The sequence below is a fragment of the Equus przewalskii genome, chromosome 25 (genome assembly GCF_037783145.1).
Source record: "Equus przewalskii isolate Varuska chromosome 25, EquPr2, whole genome shotgun sequence".
Lineage (NCBI taxonomy): Eukaryota > Metazoa > Chordata > Mammalia > Perissodactyla > Equidae > Equus > Equus przewalskii.
The window spans coordinates 41688701-41706669 of NC_091855.1; the positions used below are offsets into that span (position 1 = coordinate 41688701).

The window sequence follows — 17969 nt, forward strand, 5'->3', positions numbered from 1 at the left end:
TCTCCGGGAGGTCGTTTCTGGCCACTGCTAGTGTCCCTCTGCTTGCCGCCACCACACTTCGGGACTCCCAGAGAGCTCGCATAGCCCGGGACAACCACAGACATCCGAGGAGCACTTGCTGAACGGCTGAGACTCGGTCCAGCACGTTTGTGAGCTTTACTCACTTAATCCCCAGCTCTGTTACCCCCATCTTGCAGATGAGGAAACTGAGGGTCTAGATGCACCCTGGGGCTTGCAGGTCACGCAGCTAGGACTGCCACCAGGGCGCGAGGGCACACAGACCACCAAGCTGGCCCCTCTGACTCCGGAGGGGGGAGAACGAAGCCCTTTCCTCTATGACCTACAAATGAAACCCCATCCTGTTAAAAAAACAAAGAATTCTTTATTCCCTTGGTGGTTTCTGTACAATGACACCATGTACACAGGCGTGAGTCTTGTCTTCCTCGAGTACCGCCTGCCTCCCGGAGAGCTTGTTACATAGCCCAGGAGGCTGAGCCCCACTCAGGGCAAAGGAGGCCACGGTCACCTTCAACCTGTGCAAAACCATTCGCCTCCCCATACAGCCACATGGCCACACCGTACCGGATGTGCCTGGGCTGCCCCAGCTCACCCCAAAGCACCAGCTTCTAATGACAGCCCCTGGAGCGCAGGCAGAGCCCCCTCGGCCTGGAGGGGCCCAAACCGGCCACACGTGTGCCCACTGACAGGCCTCACAGAACACCAGGCTCTGGGGAGATGGCCAGGAGTGGGCCAGAGCCCCAGATACCAGCTGACCCACATCCCCATTTTACAGACGGGCAGCCTGAGGCCCAGAGTGTGCAAAGGCTTCCCCTCGCCACGGCCTGTTTGACGGTTGAGCTCTCCTCCCACTGGCCTGTGCTGTACCCCCACCCCAGCCCCTGGTCCCCTGGCTTCTTAGTGGGTCCCCAGGTCACCCTCCAGGGGAGTGGCAGTAGTAGGGGCGTTCCCAGCAGTGCCATATGGAGAAGCTGGGGTGCTTCGGCAGAGGACTCAGTTCTATGACACCAGGGGGCAACCCAAGCCGCCACTCTGTCCCTAACACAGCCTGGACAGGTGGCCAAATGTCCCTGGAGCTCTGCCAGGTGGAGGGTTTGCAGGTGGTGAGTCACTGGGTAGCCCTCTGGTGGGTCATCAGAGACCCAGTGGTGGTGGTGGCCGAGATCCCAGGGAAGGGCTGGGTTTCTGGAAGATGCCAAGTAATAGTGGCAGGTTCAGTGCTGGGCGCTGCACGGCACCATCTCTGAGCTTCGAGACTACAGTGTGAGTATGAGGATCCCCATTTCACAGCTGAGAAAACTGAGGAGGTCAAGTTGGTGGCCAAGGTCACCCAGGGGATGAGCGGAATTCAACCCAGGTCTGACAGAGTCCACAGCCCACGGCGTCTGGGGTCTGGGCAGGGCGATGGGCTGGGGGCCAATTTCTGTCTGTGTTGGATTTCTGGAAAGCGGCCCCTGGGGAGGTCGGGCTCCTCGGGCCGGGGGGGCGGGCGTCACAGGCTGGAGGGCTGAGCCAGGGCCGGCCCCGCGGGGGCAGCAGGGGCAGCGGGCAGAGCGTCGCCCTCGGGCCGGGCCTCCTCGCCCCGCGCGTAGGTCAGCACCACGGTGACGGTGGCGAAAGTGGCGGCGTTGACAGGGAAGGCGCGGAGCAGCGTGGAGGCCAGGCCGCGCGTGAAGACGCGCCAGCCCTCAGCCCGGTAGCTCTGGCGCACGCAGTCGAGGATGCCCCGGTAGCGCGGGGCGCCCCGCAGCCCGTCGGCCTGCAGCCGCGACTTGACCACGTCCACGGGGTAGGTGGAGAGCCAGGACAGGATGCCCGACGTGCCGCCCGCCAGCAGCAGCTTGGGCACCAGCAGGCGGTCCTCCGGCTCGCAGCCCAGCGCCCGCGTCAGCACGTCGTAGGCCAGGAAGTAGACCCCGAAGCTGGGCGTCTCGCGCAGCAGCGTGGACGCCATGCCCCGGTTGACGCCGCGCAGCCCCTCCTGCCGGTAGATCTGTGCCAGGCAGTCCAGCGAGCCCCGGTAGGTGCGCGCCGGGCCCGCGTCCTGCAGCTGCAGCCGCGTCTTGGCCAGCTCCATCGGGCAGCAGATGACGCACTGGATGGCGCCCGCCGCCGCGCCCGCCAGGAACTGGTTGAGCGGCGAGTCGCGGCCCAGGGCCCGGAGGGTGTTCCCCTGCACGCCGAACACCAGCGCGTTGATGAAGGTGAGCCCCATGAGGGGCGAGCCCAGGCCCTTGTACAGGCCCAGCACCTGGCGGAGCAAAGAGGCGTCAGGTGCCTCCTGCCTGGGGCCCCGGGCAGCCCAGCCCGCCCAGCCCGCCTCCCCTTGCCCTCCGTGCGTGGCTGCGGCAGCCCCAGTCCCTGCGCAGCCCAGGGGCTCACAAGGATCAAGCAGAATTCTAGTAGCACTAAAGTCCTCAATCTCGAGGCCTGGGCATTCACCGTCCCATCTCCCAAGTCCTGATCCACCCAGTAGTCCCCCTGGCACCTTCTCTCGCAGCTCAGTGCTCTGGGACCCCCCAGCATCCTAGAGGCTGGCTGCCCGCCCCACCTCCACCTGCCCCAGGCCTAGGCCACTCACGCTCTCCTGTCTGATGATGGATTGGAAGCAGTGCAAAGTCCCTCGGTACTGGGGCTTCTCCATGCTCTGGACCTGAAGCCGCACCTGGAAGGAGAGGGCCCAGTGAAAGGTGGGCAAGCCGGGGCCAGAGCACCCAGCTCCCGTGGCCCAGCGCTCAGGATAGCCAGGGGAGGCCCTCTCCAGGAGGCCCGAGGCCCGACCCATGAGGCAGGGAGCCAAGTAGCTTTCTGTGGCTTTGGAATTCCAGGGTGGGGTGGGGCTGGGTGTCTGCGCCTTTTCAAGGAGGGCATCGGTGCAGAGGAGGCAGGGCCCTCCAAGATCTTAGACAAGTAGAGGCCACGCCTCTTGTCCCACCATCTCACAGACAGTGGGGCATGAGGCAGCTCCCCACCTTCCCGGTGGCAAACCATGGCTGATGCCAAAGGGCCCCCGCTCTAGTGTCCCATCATGCAACTCCGTGCATCAGGGGCTGGCAGCGAGGCACCCTCGGGCTCCAAGGGACGCCTGCGTGGTTTCTGCCCCTTGTGAGGACAGTGGTCATGAATTAGTAAAGCGGTGACAGGAGAGCAGCTGACAGCCTTCTTGGGGACCACATCAGCAACTGCGGGACCTGGGGGTCAGGCCCAGACACCCTTGGAGCCCAGCAGTCCAGAACCTCTTACTGTGAAAGCGTTCTTTGTTGACCGAGAGCTTATCTGTGCTTGATACGCAGGCCCCACAGCGTGGAACGAGAGGCACATCCTGAACTCAAAATCCGGATCATGGGGTGGGGGGTGAGTTAGGTTAAGTCACATTCTCAGGAGCTGGTCCCCAGCTCTGACTCAGAAATCATCACTGCAGGCAGGGCCGTGGCACGGGCGTCCCTCTGTGCTGGGCAGCACCCGAGGGGCTTTGCACATAGTAATCATTGGCTGAGGGGGGTTCGGCCACTCCCATTTCAAAGATGGGAAGACCGAGGCTCAGAGATGTTTTGCAACCCACTCAGCCAAAGCTGTCCTCTCCGGGGACATGGGCAGCTGTGGTGGCCGGGGCCAGGGGTGGGGGTGCCGGCTGGTGAGAACAGGTGGGTTTTCTATTGGCAAATGCACTTACAGAAATCGTCTTGTAAAGAAAAGTCCCATCTCTGCACACGAGGACCTTAACAGCTGGTAGCCGCTGCTCTGACAAGCAGCTGACAGACGGGTGCATCCTGCGGCGGCTCACCCCAGCACCCCTTCCGCCCCGGCTGCCCAGCTCTGCCAGGACCTGGCAGGGGAGGGGTGAATTTTCAGAGACAAGCAAACCCAGTCGATGCACTTGAATAACATCACCACCATGAGCTCTGGCTCAGGTTCTTTTTGTGATTCAAGGTTTTTCATTTTCCCTCCAATGTTCCGAGGTCTCTGGTGGGACGTTTTTCTTCCTCGGGCGGCCCCCGACACTGGCACTAAGAGGGCTATTAGCAGAAAGGATGTGTCCCCTGCTCGGGTGGGATTTTCGGTCCCCCAGGCGGCAGGGTGGATACTGTTTCATGCCCACAAGGGACCCCAGAGCTCCGCTCCCCTTTGTTCCCTACGCCTGGGTCTGGGATGAGCCCCTGGTCTCTGGCAGTCTGGGGGACCAGGTTTGGGGGTGAAATGCGGCCCGGTGGCCCAAGTCTTGTAATGTCTAGCGTGGAGGTTCTTGCCATTTTGGGGTGACAGGCTCTTGTCTGAGGAGTGATGGACCCACCCCTGGAAAGCGGTCATTCACACACAAGCCCACGAGGCTCCCAGCTGCCCACAGGGCTGGGAGACCCCAACATGAAGACCCGCTGCTCCAGAGGAGGCTGATTTTTCTCGACCAGCTCCACCCAGGACCCCCACCCAGGACCTGAGCCGGGCCCAGGATCACCTCACACCCTCCCTGTCCCCTGCTGGTCTCCAAGGGAACTCTGGGGGTGGGGTCCAGGCCGGGACAGAGAAGAGAAGCGGCGGGTTCACCTGGTCTGTACTTACTAGCGCTCTCCGGGGTGAGGCTTACGCTCATCTACAACAAAGTTACACTTTGCTATGGATGGAGACCGCCCCTGGCTCAGAAAGTAAAGGCCGTTAAAACAACACAACATTTCAACATCGCGTCCAAGGTGCGGAGCCCCGCCGCCAGCCCCCGGCCTCCCCACCCCTCCCCGCCCCGGACAGCGGACTCAGTGTCCCTGATCACTGTCGTGTCCCTTGAAGCAGGACTGAAGACTACCTTCGTACAGAAACACGTGTGAAGGCGGTGTCTGAGGACTGGGGCTTCAGTTTTGAGCACAACAGAGGAAAACCAAATTTTGGACTCAAATTTTGGTCCCCAGGGCCTGGAGGAACGACCTGCAAATGTCCCAGCCATGAGGCAGTGTGGACTGACACGGAACACGGTGTCCCCTCACATGTTCCGGAGCACAGGTCCCATTAGATGAGGTTCGAGCAAAGGCAAAATGGACCACGTTGTCAGAAGTTAGGACGGTGGGCGGCTGGAGGAGGGGAGGGGGAGTTTCGTAGGGAGCCGGGGCCTCGGGGGCTGGCCTTGTTCCCGCCTCTTCCCAGGCGTGTGCTTCAGGACCATGCACAGATTTTATACTTAGCACGTGGGCATCTTCCACATGAGTTAAATTTCAATTAAAACAACAACAACCGCAGAGCTAGGAAGTAGACCTCACTTTTGCCAAAAGCAAGGAATACTTTGGGTCTGTGTGCATTTCTGTTTTTCACTAGAATCATTAGCAAGGGTGGGGGAAAGCCTATATGAAGGAGTGTTTTTTTTCTTGTTAGTATGTCTCTATTATGGTTACAATTTTTTTTACAACCTACATTACTTTTGTAGTAGAAAGCCAACAAAAAAAATGTGTATGTATCTGATGATTAAAACACATTTAAAAAATACTGCATGCCTACGGGGGCACAGTGGTGCAGGGGGATTCTGAAGGGAATGCAAAAAATGTGAAAACGCATGTGTCTGGTGGAAGGAAAGAATTTGCGTTTCTCTATTTCCCAATTTTCTTTTAATGAGAATGTTTAACTTTTATAATGGAAAACAGCCAGTAAAAAAATAAGGCCATTGGCAATACAGCATTAAATTAAACCAAATGTGTGTGCTCCACACTCAGCACAGCACAGTCGTGTGAGGCCACGGGCGGGACAAGAGGGGTCACAGAGTTGAGTGACAGCGATGACTAGAGGGGGCGGGTTTCCCCCCCTTCATAATAAAAACTTGGCTTTTTAAGATGGGTTTGCCCAGATGTGATGCCAGTGGGCCACAGTGGCAAAAAAAAAAAATGGTCACAAATGGATTTCCTCAAAGACCATCCTCCAGGGAAGGGGGCCAGGGGGCAGGAACCCCGTGGGGTGGAGAGACTCCTGCAGCCGAATTACTGAGGGGCTGCTGGTCAGGGCTCGGGAGCTCAGAGGGAGGTGGAGGCACCAGGCAAAGTGCTCCCCAGCCCGGTGGGGACTGACCGAGGGGGCCAGTGGGAGCTGCAGAAGGCCTGGCCAGGCCTGGGCCGAGTCACAGCCCAGAGAGGCCTCGGGAAAGCTGGGCTGAGGAGGTGAATCCAGGCATTTCTTGGCTGGGCAGCTTCAAGAGGCATTAACAACACATGACCACAAGATAGAGACACAGTGTAACGTGGACACTGCCAGGCTGTCCTGGGCCGCTCCAGACTGTGGGCAGGCCTCATGGGTGGCCAGCTGGGCAAGGCCGGGCAGTTGTGTGGACTGGCTCCCTCACGGCCTGTGCAGGGAACTTGGGGGCTGCCGTGTGGCCCTTCCACCTCCTCCACAAACTGGCCTACAGTGACCCGGGAGGAGAGCCGTGCTCTACAGCACCAGCATTTCACCAACACACTCTCCTGTGGGGCGCCAGGCACCTCCAGGGCCTCGGTCGTCTTGCCCATCCATTCATTTTGCAGCTGAGAATGTCTGGGCCCAGAAGTAAGGTGACTGGCCCACTGTCACTCAGCAGGTCCAGCCGGCAGGGGGGCCTGAACCTGCACCAGGCCCAAGGACAGAACTTTTTAAGGTCGGCCCTGAAGCCTGTGCTGGAGGAAATGCTTTTCTTGGTCAGAGGGCACCTGAGTTCCTAAAGAAAGAGGAGACGGGAAGGAAGTCACCTCAAACCCAGCTGTGCCCTCGCCCCAACAGGAAGAGGTGCCGACTTTAGCGTTTACAGCGGGACACAAGGTCTGGCCTAGTGCCCAGCTGGCTCCCAGGTGAAGCCGGCAGGCAGGGTCCCCACTTGGCTGGTTACGGACAGAAAACCGCAACAACTGGGGAAAGTCCTGGCTGGGAATTTCCAACTGGAAGCATGGATTTCCCCGGTTCCTGTTCTGAGGGGCTGAGGACGGGGAGCTAGACAGTGTCGAGGTGCCGGGCTTATGGAGGAGGAACAGAGTGCCCGCCCCGGCCACCCGCGGGAGCCAGACACCTGGCTGGTGCTCAGCAGCCCTGGGGCAATGACTCCTCAGCTCCTCCACAGGGACAGACACCGCTCCGTGAAAAGTACAGACAAGTTGTGACTTTTCTGTATTTTCCCTCTGAGCTTTTCTGTCTTGAGTTCTGCATAAGAACAGCGTGGGTGTCCCCTGCTCCGGTGACAGGAGACCTGCCCTTCGGCCCCTCCATCAGCCGGCCAGGCCCCAGGGTGGACTCCAAGCTCAGCCCCAGCTGGCAAATGCAGGGGCAAACCCGCAAGGAAGGCCCACTCGGCTCAGAAACCCCTGGTCCCACCTGTATTCTAGAACCTGTAGGAAGCCCTTGCAGGTGTGGCCAAGGTGGTCACCGGAAAGAGGCCTTGAGCTGCCGCCCCGCCGGGCTCTCTCCAATGCCTGACCTCCATGGGCCTCAGGATAGAGCCGCAACAAGAAACTCACCTTGACAGTGTCAAACGGGTGTCCCACCAGCACGCCGGCCACACCTGGGGGAAGAAAGGACTTGTGACCCGAATGCCTCGGAAACCACCGTGTGGGGCAGTGCGGCAGGGAGGACCATGAGGGAGACATGTACCTGCCGTGTGCCCAGTGCATCCGCGAGCTCTTGAGTCATGGCTGGGGGGTGCGGGCGTGGGGGACGGGAGAGGGACATCCCCAGAGTCAAGCCGGGATCTGTCTCTCTTCCTTGACCCACCGTTGAGCTGCACGTGCTCTTTCTAAGAGGGTCCCAGCGTTCCAGACGCCCCCCGGCGTGGGCATGGGGCTCCAGGGGTTTTGGGAGTGGGGCTTGGCCCTCACCCAGTTTCATTTTCTCTCTGGCACTTACCAGCCGGCTGAGCTCAGAAAGGACTCGGTGTCTGTGCCTCACTCTCCTCACCTGCAGGCTGTGAGCATTGACCTCCCCAGGGCAGCCCAGGGACACACCGACCCAGGAGCTGGCGCCTCGCAGGGGCTGGCTGCCGGCTCCCTTCCCTGCATGAGAGCCAACTCGGGCTCGGAGAGGCAGCTCGTGACTCTGTGCTCATGCGTGGTTATGGGTCAGCCCTGTCAGAATCGAGCCCCCCCAAAGACAAAGGCTCACCCCTCCAAAAAGGCTCACAGACGCTTCTCAGGGTGCTGCGTGCTGTGCGGCTTGTAAACATCCCTGTGGATCAGGCAGCCTGTTAGCCTGCTTCATGGAAGGAGAAGCAGGCTGTGGCCATCTTGAAGTTCTCCTTTTATCACTACGAGTGTTTATGTATAATTAAAACACCTAATGTTTCTTGAATACCAAACAGTAATGTTTCTACCTGGTTATTATTCTTAGTTTTGTATGTGTCCTAATTCTCCCTCTTATACACCTGTAAAGAAAGGACTGTTAGCCCATTTTACAGATGAGGAAACCGAGGCACAGAGAAGTAATAGGTCCACACGACACAGCTAGTAATGGTGGAGCCGGGATTCGAACCCAGACCTTCTGGCCCTGGCGCCCTCCTCCTTAACCACTCATCTCTCCTGCCTCCCCGGTAGAACTGGTTACTACAGCGGTGGATGCCCAAAGGTTAGTGGGAGTTACTACGCTTCTTCACAAATGGTATTTTTTATCTTTATTTAATGCCCTCTGCATCTTGCTTAATGCTTTGGACCTTAAAATCCACTTGGTCTGATATTAACTTTGCCCGTCCACTTTCTTTGTGGTTATGTGTGCCTGGTATAGTTTTGCCTAACTCTTAATTTTCAACCTTTTCTTTCTCTTTCGTTTTAGATGTTCCTGTGAACAACCTACAGCTGGGTTTCGGTTTCTACCCCACTGTGAAGCAGTCTCCGATTTTGCCGAAACAACAGAGAGATCTGACATGATTCCATCCTATTTTATGTGAATGATTTGTTTCACTTTTTTCTTCCCACATTTTTGCTGGTTCAGGCAAATCACTATTTCTCCCCCCGTCTTGGGGGCTCTATTCCGATCCACTGCCATTCCACGGAGCCTTCCTGGGTGCAACATAGCGGGGATGCCCTCTGAATTCCAGCTCATCTGCAAAGTCCATTTCTTTTACGCCGTCGGGGAACAGCTCTGTGCTCTGGCAAGGGTTCCGGGCCCAGGTCATTAGGGTGGCGGTGTCCCAGAATCTTCTGGCTTCCAGGGCCACTTGTGGATGAGAAATCCGCTGACAGTAGGTTTCTTCTCCTTTGTCTATAATTTATTTGTTCTGTCAAGAAGCCTCTGAAATTTTATCTGTAACTTTCAGGAATGTCACCAGGTGATGCCAAGGGTGTGTCTTTTTTCTTTAAAATAATACTGCCTGGAATTCTTCCAGCTCTTTCATTCTGCAGATTCGCCTTTTTCTGATCTGAGGAAATTTCCACTATTGTGTATTCTTCACATTCATCGTCTGCAGGGCTTTTTCTCCTTCGGGAACCCCTCACACTCACAGGGGGATGAAAAGATCCCCCCAGGCCCGTCTTTTCCCTCGAGAGCCCCTGTCTGTGTTTCTGGTCTTCTGAGACATGCTTTGTTTCTGTCCTTTGAGACCCACCTTCTTTTTAATTTCACATTTTGAATTTTCTCAATTTGAAAATCCTAGTTCTAGAACATCTGTTCTTGGGCTGTAACTGGTTTTTCTTAGGTTTTGGAAACCTAACCTTTGCCTGGGGTGTGCTGCTTTCCCTTCCTTCTCTCTCCAACTGTGGGACCCCCCAGCCCTCCATGCCCCCGGCAGCCAGGCCCTGCTGTGGGGTCCCCAAGAAGCATATGCTGGAAGCGCTGGAGGTTCCCTTCCTGTGGGTGGACGGTCCTGCCGCTGGCCCAGGCTTGCCCGAGTGCCAGCCACAGCCTCCGTCAGCCTCTGGGACGGGAGGGGCAGAGCCTCGCCCTCCAGCCTCTGTTGGGAGGCCCTACACAAGGACTCCAAGGGCAGGCATTTGCATTCTCACTTTCTCCCTCCACTTGGTTCAGTGCCCTCAGGCAAGGGGCCAGGTCCCCCCTCACCCAGAACATTCCCATCCACAGAAACAGAGTGGGCTGTGGTTCTTGCCTCCGTCAGGACCTCCAGGCGCCCAAAACCTTATTATCCTTTAACCTCACAGTCACCTTGAGAGCCAGGAAGCACTGCCATCTCCCTGAGACGACACTGAGACCTCCAGTTACGCAGAAGGGGCCCCTGTGTCCCAATTCCAGAGCCAGCACCCAACACCTTACATACGCTGGGCTCTCAGGGGCACCCACATCCTGTGACCCTCCACGGCAGGAGGGCGGACCACTGTCCTGGAGGCATCTGGCAGCAGGGGTGGTAGGAGGGGACAGCAGGATACTGACCCATCCTCCCGACACGGGGTCCCCGGCCCACCGGTGAGCTTCTCTCTGCACCTCCTCCTCTCCATGCCTGCGGCAGGGAGACCGCATCCAGAGCCCAGGGTCTACGCGGGCTCAGGACTTGGGACTGACCCCTGCTGGGGAGCGCAGCGACCCTTCCACCACACAAGGCCTCGGGGGCTGCTGTCAATCAAGGCTCCGCCCCGCCTCCCCGAGGGCGAGGTTGAACACGCGACCCATATTCATCCAATCAGAGGTGAGGTACCCTCCTCCCTCCTGGGAATGTGAATCAAGAGCGACCGCAGGCCCCAAAAGAAGCACAGCCATCCTCTGCCCTGAGCCTCCAGGCCTTGAGGAGCCCAAACCCGAAGGAACCAGCCCGGGGCCTCTGGGGGTCAGGCCCCAAGGTTGGGGTGCCGCCTTCGCATGGTTCTTGGACGGCCTCTCTGCACTGGCTAGGCCGTGCCAGGGGCCCGGAAGGCAGGCCTGGGACACAATCTGGTCGCTGTGCCATGGGCCGGCCCATAGGCCCCAGAGGCTGGGGGAAGGGGAGAGGCCAGCCCCCGCCCCGCCCCGCCCCCGCCCAGTTGGAGGAGTGCACAATACGACGCCACTCGTACTAGTCTGTCCACTTCTCAGGGCCTAGGTTTCTCCCGGGTCAAATAAGACCAAGAGAGGGTCCCCGCGTTGGGGGCTGATGACCCTCTGTCCCCTCCCATCTCTGCTAACACAATGGAGAAGTAGGTGGGCACGACCCCAGACTTGCAGCCAGGTGGGGCAGCGAGGGGCGGACGTATGGACGATGGAGGGTGATTGCACCTCCAGCTCGGCAGGGTGCTGGACCCTGGCCTCGCCCCAACCCTGGGGCCTGGACAGGATCTCCCCAGGTGGGCGTGGTGCGGATGGGCAGAAGGCATTCCAGACAGGGCCCTGTGTGAGCAAGAGCCCAGAGTGACTGAACACCTGTGGCTGGGGGCTCTCTACGTAGGCCTGGCCTTAGGATGAGTATTCTACCCCAAACCCCACGGCTCCCAGGACGCCGGGGCGAATACAGAAGGCAACCTGGCTCCCTGGGAAAAGAAGCCACACTCACCAAGAAGCTGGAAAGGGACACTGGCCCAGGGACCCAGCAACCTCTGGAGGTGGGCAGAGGAGGGTCTGGGGCCCAAGAGGAGCCAGCAGGCATGGTGGCAGGCTCCAGGGGATGGGAAGAGCAGAGAGCCGGGTGGGGGCGGGGAGGTGTTGAAAGCTGGATCCACAGAGGGCGACCACTCCTGTCTCCTCTGCCACCCTGGGCTCGGGAGAAACGCTCTACTGATTTACCCAAAGCTCTGAGGTTTCTCCCCCTCCGGGAAGCTCCAGCCCGCAGTTTCCTGGGGCCTGATTGGGTAACTGTCTGGGGAGTTCTTAAGTCCCGTCACACACATGACTTCCCTGGCACACTCCCTTCTCCACCACCCTCCTCTTGTCCAGAGCAGGAAGCTCACGCAGGGTGTGCCACTGCTGCTCTCTCCTCTTCCTCCAGGGCGCCCCCCGCTGGCAGGTAGCTGATGGCTTTACTGGAGCCAGATCCAAGCAGATGAAGAGCAAAAGCAAGGGCAGGTGCTGGAGGAGAGGCGCGCCCCACATGGGAGCTGGACCAGGCCTGGGGACACCCAGCCAGCCCTCTGCGTGAGGCAGGACCTGCCACGTCAGTGAGCTCATCTCAGAAGCCCTGACAGCCAAACCTGGCTCCCAGTTAATACCTGTTGAATAAATTAACTGTCCACGTAAAAGCAGAGAAACGAAAGGACAGACAAGGAAGTGCCCTGCCCGACGTCCACGCCCACGGTCACGGTCACGGGTCGGCTACAGTAGAGGCAGGACTGCACACTGACTCCTGCCTTCCCGGGGACACGGGGTTGGGGAGGCCCCCAGCGTCGTGGCCTGGCCTAGATGAAGGTGCCCCACGCGGGTGATGCCCACGCGTGAGCCCAAGGGCTGGCCCACGCGGCGTGTCAGGCGCACTCCACCACCCAGGTGGAGTCGGGGGCCCCCCGCAGCTCACTGAATCGCGTAGGGAGGGGGCGGCTTGCCAAAGCGTGACTCGGCGCCTGGGGTCCAACCTGGGGTCCCGCCAGTGCCTTTTAGTGCCCTCCAGGCGAGCCCGCTAGGGGGTCGTCCGGTAGCCCCAACCCTGCCTAGACGGCTGCAGGAGAGGGGACCTGGCTGCAGGAGAGGGGACCTTGCTCCGGGTGAGGGCGGGCTGGGGAGGGGGCAAGGGGTGGGAAAGATGTGCCGGGGCCTCTGCGTCCGCCAGCCTGGGGCGAGGATGGCACAGGGGAGGCATCCTCCTGGCAGTCCCGGTCTCCGCCAAGCCACGGTGCTGCCCCAGGGCCCCAGACTTCCCGTCCGAACGTGCCCGAAGGACTTAAAATTGACACTCGCCCTCGCCACCAGTGCGCTAGGCGCCCTCGGGCCTGATGTCAATCCACGCCCACGAGAGCCCCGTGAGACGAGAGCTTTGTGATCCCCATTTTACAGACGAGGAAACCGCAGCCAGAGGGAAGGCCACTGGGCCGAGCGCTCGCGGGGGAGCTGGCCTCCCTCCCCGGACGCCTCGTTTCGGCCCCCGAGATCCGTGCGCCCGGCGTCCCTGGCCCCCGGTCGCGCCCCGGCCGGACCCTCCCGCCTCCTTACCCCCAGCGCATCCAGCCAGGAAGTCGAGCGCCATTGCCGGGGCCCCGGCGAGCCGCCCTTCGTCCTCGTCCTTCTCCCTCTCCGGCCCCTTCCCGGTCTGGGTGCCGTCGAGGTCCCCCCGGGCTCGCCGGGCTGGGACTCGGCCTGGCCGCCGCCTCCTGGCGCGGAGCCCGGGGCGGGCCGGGGTCGGGCGCGGCGGCGGCGGCGGCGGCAGCTCAGCGCGCGGCTCCTCGCCCCGCACGCGTCCTTCGCTGGCGGCTCGCTCACCCTGCCGGCGGTGCGCCTGCCGCCGGTGGTCCCTCACCTCGGGCCGCACGCCCCGCCCCTCGGGCCGGCCGGCCGGGCTCGGGCGGGGCCCGGAGCTCAGCCAATGGGCAGGCGAGGCGCGGACAACACCCCGGGGCCTGCGCGCCGCCGCCGCCCCTCATTGGCTGGGCGTGCCCGGGGGATGGGGGGCCGACGGGCGGGCGGGGGAGGCGCAGGGGCGCCGCAGACAAAGAGTGTGCTTCTTGCGCCCGCCCGCGCCGGCCTGCCGGGAGAGCCAGCGGGTGGGCGCCGCGGCGGGCTGGAGGGGCCGGGCCGGGGAGCCCATGGCCTGATCGCGGCCTGCGCGGCCCGGGAGCCTCCCGGCGTGCGCGATGCGGGCCAGCTGGGCGGGAGGCAGGGTTGGGTGGTGTGCCCGCTCCGGACTGGGCCCGGGACCTGGGACCTGGGACCTGGGAGCTGGATTCCGATCCCAAACCCCCGCCCCGCCGCTGAACCTCAGCGTCCTCGCCTGTATAATGGGGATACTCCCTCGATAGCGGCGGGGAGCGCCGGGACCCACAAGGCCTGCAGGCTCGGGCACAACTAGTTGTCATACTCCTCGGGCGGCCTGGGCGCGTCCCGCCTGCGCGCCCACCCTGGGTGTCCTCTGGGGCTCCTGGCCGCCCGGCCTGCCACGCGGGATCTCAGGGTCTGAGCGCTCCGGCGTTCCGGGAGGCGGGGAGCGGACTGGAAAACGAAGGGGGCCGTGGGGCCGAGGCAGGGCCGGCACCGCGGGGTCGCAGGGGAGGTTCCTGGACGGGGCGGCACAGGCCCCACCGCGGCGCGTCCCTCGGCGGCGGCTAGGGCGCTGTGTGGCCGAGAGGCGGGCGCCCGGGCCGTGGCCCTGGAGGGGGCCTGGGGACGGGGCGAGCCGGGCGGAGGGGAGGGAGTGTGCTCTGCTCTGGTCACCGTGGGTGGCTGGGCGGCGGGAGGAGGAGGGGTAAGCAGCCGCCCCCCAGGAGAGTCCCTGAGATTGACAGTGGCGAGGGGCCCGTCCCTGGGGTGTGGGGGTCCGGGTCAGCGAATTGCCCTGCCCTCCTTCCCCAGCGCCTCGTGAAGTCCGGCCCGTCCAGTTGGGGCTGGGCTCGGCCAGATGCTTTCTCCTTCGCAGTGACAGTCGGGTAACACCGTCCGGCCGGGGCCAACTTCCTTCTTCACCGTCCTGCGGTGGTGACCTCCCTCTGCCGGGTCTGGGTTCCAGATCACACAGTTCTTTATTTCTCATTTTACGTTTCTGAAATCATGATGAGGATTACCTGGGTGTGTATCTCGTAGACAGATTTGAAAGATTATAGCTATTTGGTGCCAGGGGATATAGGTCAGGCGGATGTAAGTAGAAACACGGTGATAGGCCCCCCCGCGAATCCAGCCGTCATGTGTGGTTTCCCTTTATTTTTCCTAGAATTGAAATACAACGTTCACTAAGCGGAGACCCAACCCCAGGTCTGCTGACTCCTAGTCCAGTGCTCGTGATGGCTAGTGGGCCCTGAACTAGGGGTCTGGAGGCCTGGGTTTGAATATCGCCAGCCACTGACGCAGCTCAGGCCTTGAGGAGGCAGGTGGGGTGGTGGGAGAATGGCACAGGAGTCAGAGAAGCATTAGCAGGGGGCCCAGGAGAAGCCCAGACCCCAAACAGGGGCAGGTGTTGACTGTGGGGATAATTAGGTGGCTGGAGGCACCCCACCCAGGCCATGGCGATTAGACTGGACAACGCACCTCCGAGTTACTCACTGCTAGGAATGGGGTGTCCCTGGGCTGCCGAGGCCTCGGGAGGTGAAGGACAAATGCCTACAGCTTCCACCCCTGTTTTTGGAGGTTTGAGAGGAAAGTACCTCAACAGGGTGGTAAGTCAGAAAATTACTATGGGGCAATTGATGAGGAAACAAGGACAATCAGCTTTGTTTTGTTTTTAAGAGAACGCAGGTGCTTTAAGTTACTGTCATGCTTGGAGCAGGTTGCTGAGCCCTGACTCCCTGGGGGTCCTTGGGAGGGGGACCAGCAGCCTCAGACACGGCACTCGGCACTCGGTAGTGGAGCCTCAGAAAGCTTCTTGGAAGGGGGCCGCGCATTTGGGCAGCCCCTGCAGGGATGCAGATGAGAGAGCTGATGGAGGTCCGTGGGGGCGGCAGTGGGCCCGGGAGGAGGGGAGGCGTGAGGCCTCTAGCTGTGCGTCCTGCAGGGAGAGCGTCTAAGGGGGGCCAGTTTGGGGGAGCCAGTGTTCAGGCTGGGGTTTCGGTTTGGGGACAAAGGTCCAGTGTGTGGGGAGCAGTGGAGGGGTGGGCTCTGGCGCTGGTCTGCCACGGAGGCCTGGGACTGTGGGTGCCAGGGGGCGACCTCCCACCGGGAGCACCCGGAGGGTAGGTCCAGGCTCTGTCCTGTTCATGCCAAGGCCTGCTCAAATCAGCATTGGGCGGGGGGGACAGTGAGGAAGGGGTGAAGGCAGGCCCTGGGGGACATGGGGTCACGTGCTTCCGGGTTTCAAAACTGAAAAACCACATCTCTCCTGAAAAGCACCTCTCCCTGAAGAGACGTGCCTTTCCCTGCTGCCCGGGATGCCACCCTCCGGTGGTGCACAGCTGGTGACTGAGCATCTGTGCCTGGTGTGGGGACAAGGCAGACACACCGCCCTGACCCCCGGGGGCTCCCAGGGCAACTGGGGAGGACCAGAGAGAAGTCATGGCCCAGTAAATGCGTACGTGATGCCCATGTCTCGGAGCCTGCACTGCCTCAGCAGTCGGGTCTGAGTCTGTTCTAGTTCATTTCCTGAGGATAAAATTACAGCACAGAATGTGCTTTTTCAAACTCCTCATGTGCCGCAGAGCCCCAGGCCCCGCCCCTTCCTGGGAGGCCGCCCTGAGGGCTTTTCTCAGACTCCCCTCCTTTAAGGGCAGCTGGGGCCCAAGGCCACAGCAGTGGGAGGACAGGATTGGGCGGGGGGAGGCGGTTCACATGGGACCAGGGATCAAGCCAGGTCGCTAAGAAGTGCGTGGGGGAGTTTTGATTTTGTGCACGTTTTGTAATTTCTTACACAAGACAAGTTTAGTGTGGAAAAATTAGAAACCCCCACAGGTAAAAAACAAAAGAAAGTCACCTCTGTTGTCCCCGCCCTGGAATGTGTTGAATTCAGTGACAGGAGGCTGCCTGGACCTGAGGTAGGGTGGGGAGCAAGGCTGGAGCTCAGGGTGAGTCGGGTGGGGTGGGCTGAGGAAGCAGCTGTGTAGACCTTCTGGGGAGTGAGGCTGTGGCGGGGGGGGGGGGGTGGGGGCGTGGGCCTGGGGGCCAGGGGCGTGTAGTTCTAGGATGGCAGCTCCCATTGCAGGTTCCAAAGCTCCTGGGCGAAGACCGGTGGGGAGGGCGGAGCTGTCAACTGGCTCCTCCCTTGCTTGGAATGAAACCTAAGTTCAGAACCTCTGAGCCCGAGGTGACCTGGTGGCAGCCTCATACTCCAAGCTCATTCCTACCTCAGGGCCTTTGCACTGGCTGCTCCCCCTGCCTGTGAAGCTCTCCCACTCAGCCTTGCACGGAACATCAGGTTCTTGCTCAATTCTCACTTCCTCAAATGGGGCTTGACTGGCCTTCCCTGTGTTGGGTAGAGAGCCCCCACCATGTCCCCATGCCCTGCTCTCTTTCAGCTCCTAGAGTGACGTTTGTCGCCTCTCTCCACTGAGGCAGGGACCTGCCCTGTCTTCTTTACTAACACTAAACAGGGCCTGGCACACAGTAGGTGCTCAATAAATGTGCGGGCTGACAGAATCACTGTGTGGCCAGAGCAGGAAGGTGACAGGCCCTGGGTGGAAAGTCGACCATTAATTATTGTACATTTAGTGAAAAATAGATGTTACTACAGTATGCTCTGCCAGCCAAGTCAATCAAATGGAAGCGAGTTTGTACCCCCCAGCCCCACCTCCAATTCAGCCCACGTGAGGCGGGGGCCTTGCTGGCCGACAGCCTCACGCTTCTCCAGGGACATGTGGTCTGTGAAAAAGAGGCAATGCGGGTGGAGGTTCTGGGTTATAAATCTTTCCAAAATGTATTTTTAGACTCAGAACTATCAGCAGCAAGGTTCCTCCATGCTCGGCCGCAGTTCCCGTGGTCAGAAGGAGCTGGGGAGAGGCCGGAAAGGGGCAGGCCTCTCCTGGGCTGCGGAGCGTGTGTGCAGAGCCAGACCACCGCCCTTCGGCTTGGACTCAGAAGCAGGGGGCACCCTCCCAGCCCTGCCGGGGGTGAGCAGGCGGCTAGGGAGCCAGCCCGAGTGAGGGGATCTGGGCTCAGGCCTGTCCTGCTGTGTGGCCCCAGCCACAGGTTTCCCCTTCTCTAGACCTCTGGGAGTGGAGACGCCAACCCTGCAAAAATTCAGATCCCAAGCCCCCACCCCAGAACTCAGGCATCAGCCTCAGGGAGGAGCCGGGTTAAACCAGCCTCTTCAGGGGGCCGTAGGTGGCCTTGGGTTCCCCAGGCTGACAGTGTCTCCAAGGACAGATTTCGGAAGTTCCGGCTCAAACAGTTGCTTTTAAATCTCAACTCGGACCCTCCCTGTTGTCTGACCCTGTGAGCCACCTTTGGTTCAGGGTGGCCGTCTGTACAATGGGTTCGGGAGGACTCTGGGCCCTTGCCGGTGAAGGAGCTCACGCAGAGTGGACAGGGGGCGGGGGCAGACCCGGCTG

At 60.7% G+C, this 17969-nt stretch overlaps 2 protein-coding genes across 9 annotated transcripts in view; one reads left to right on the forward strand and one right to left on the reverse strand.

Moving 5' to 3' along the window:
• The window catches only part of YY1 (YY1 transcription factor), a 48404-nt gene extending 39066 nt beyond the window's left edge, over positions 1-9338 (forward strand). The window contains exon 4 of the mRNA XM_070593226.1: positions 8773-9338. Within this exon, the coding sequence (XP_070449327.1) occupies positions 8773-8784 (12 nt within the window). The 3' untranslated portion in view covers positions 8785-9338. The remainder of the gene's footprint in view (positions 1-8772) is intronic.
• Positions 363-13329, reverse strand: SLC25A29 (solute carrier family 25 member 29). Of its 8 annotated transcripts, XM_070593227.1 has the most exons (6): positions 13000-13269; positions 7470-7513; positions 4576-4646; positions 3692-3844; positions 2600-2683; positions 363-2269 (listed from the first exon to the last, which is right to left on the reverse strand). In XM_070593227.1, the coding sequence occupies exons 4-6, from the start codon at positions 3785-3787 to the stop codon at positions 1511-1513; spliced, it is 939 nt and encodes a 312-aa protein (XP_070449328.1). In that variant the 5' UTR covers positions 3788-3844; positions 4576-4646; positions 7470-7513; positions 13000-13269; the 3' UTR covers positions 363-1510. The 8 variants fall into 8 exon arrangements, with proteins under 8 accessions (XP_070449328.1, XP_070449331.1, XP_070449332.1 ...); XM_070593230.1 differs by lacking the exon at positions 4576-4646 and having other exon boundaries at positions 13000-13329; XM_070593231.1 differs by lacking the exon at positions 3692-3844 and having other exon boundaries at positions 13000-13301.
• Between the last annotated feature and the right edge of the window lie 4640 nt (positions 13330-17969).

Excerpts from the sequence above, each read along its gene's own strand:
- SLC25A29 (XM_070593230.1), bottom strand. The coding sequence starts at position 13,033 with ATGGCGCTCGACTTCCTGGCTGGATGCGCTGGGG. Across the intron at positions 3,845-7,469 it reads ACCCGTTTGACACTGTCAAG|GTCCTGGCAGAGCTGGGCAG; the intron begins GTGAGTTTCTTG and ends CTCCCCTGCCAG. Across the intron at positions 2,684-3,691 it reads TTCTTTACAAGACGATTTCT|GTGCGGCTTCAGGTCCAGAG; the intron begins GTAAGTGCATTT and ends CTCTCCTTCCAG.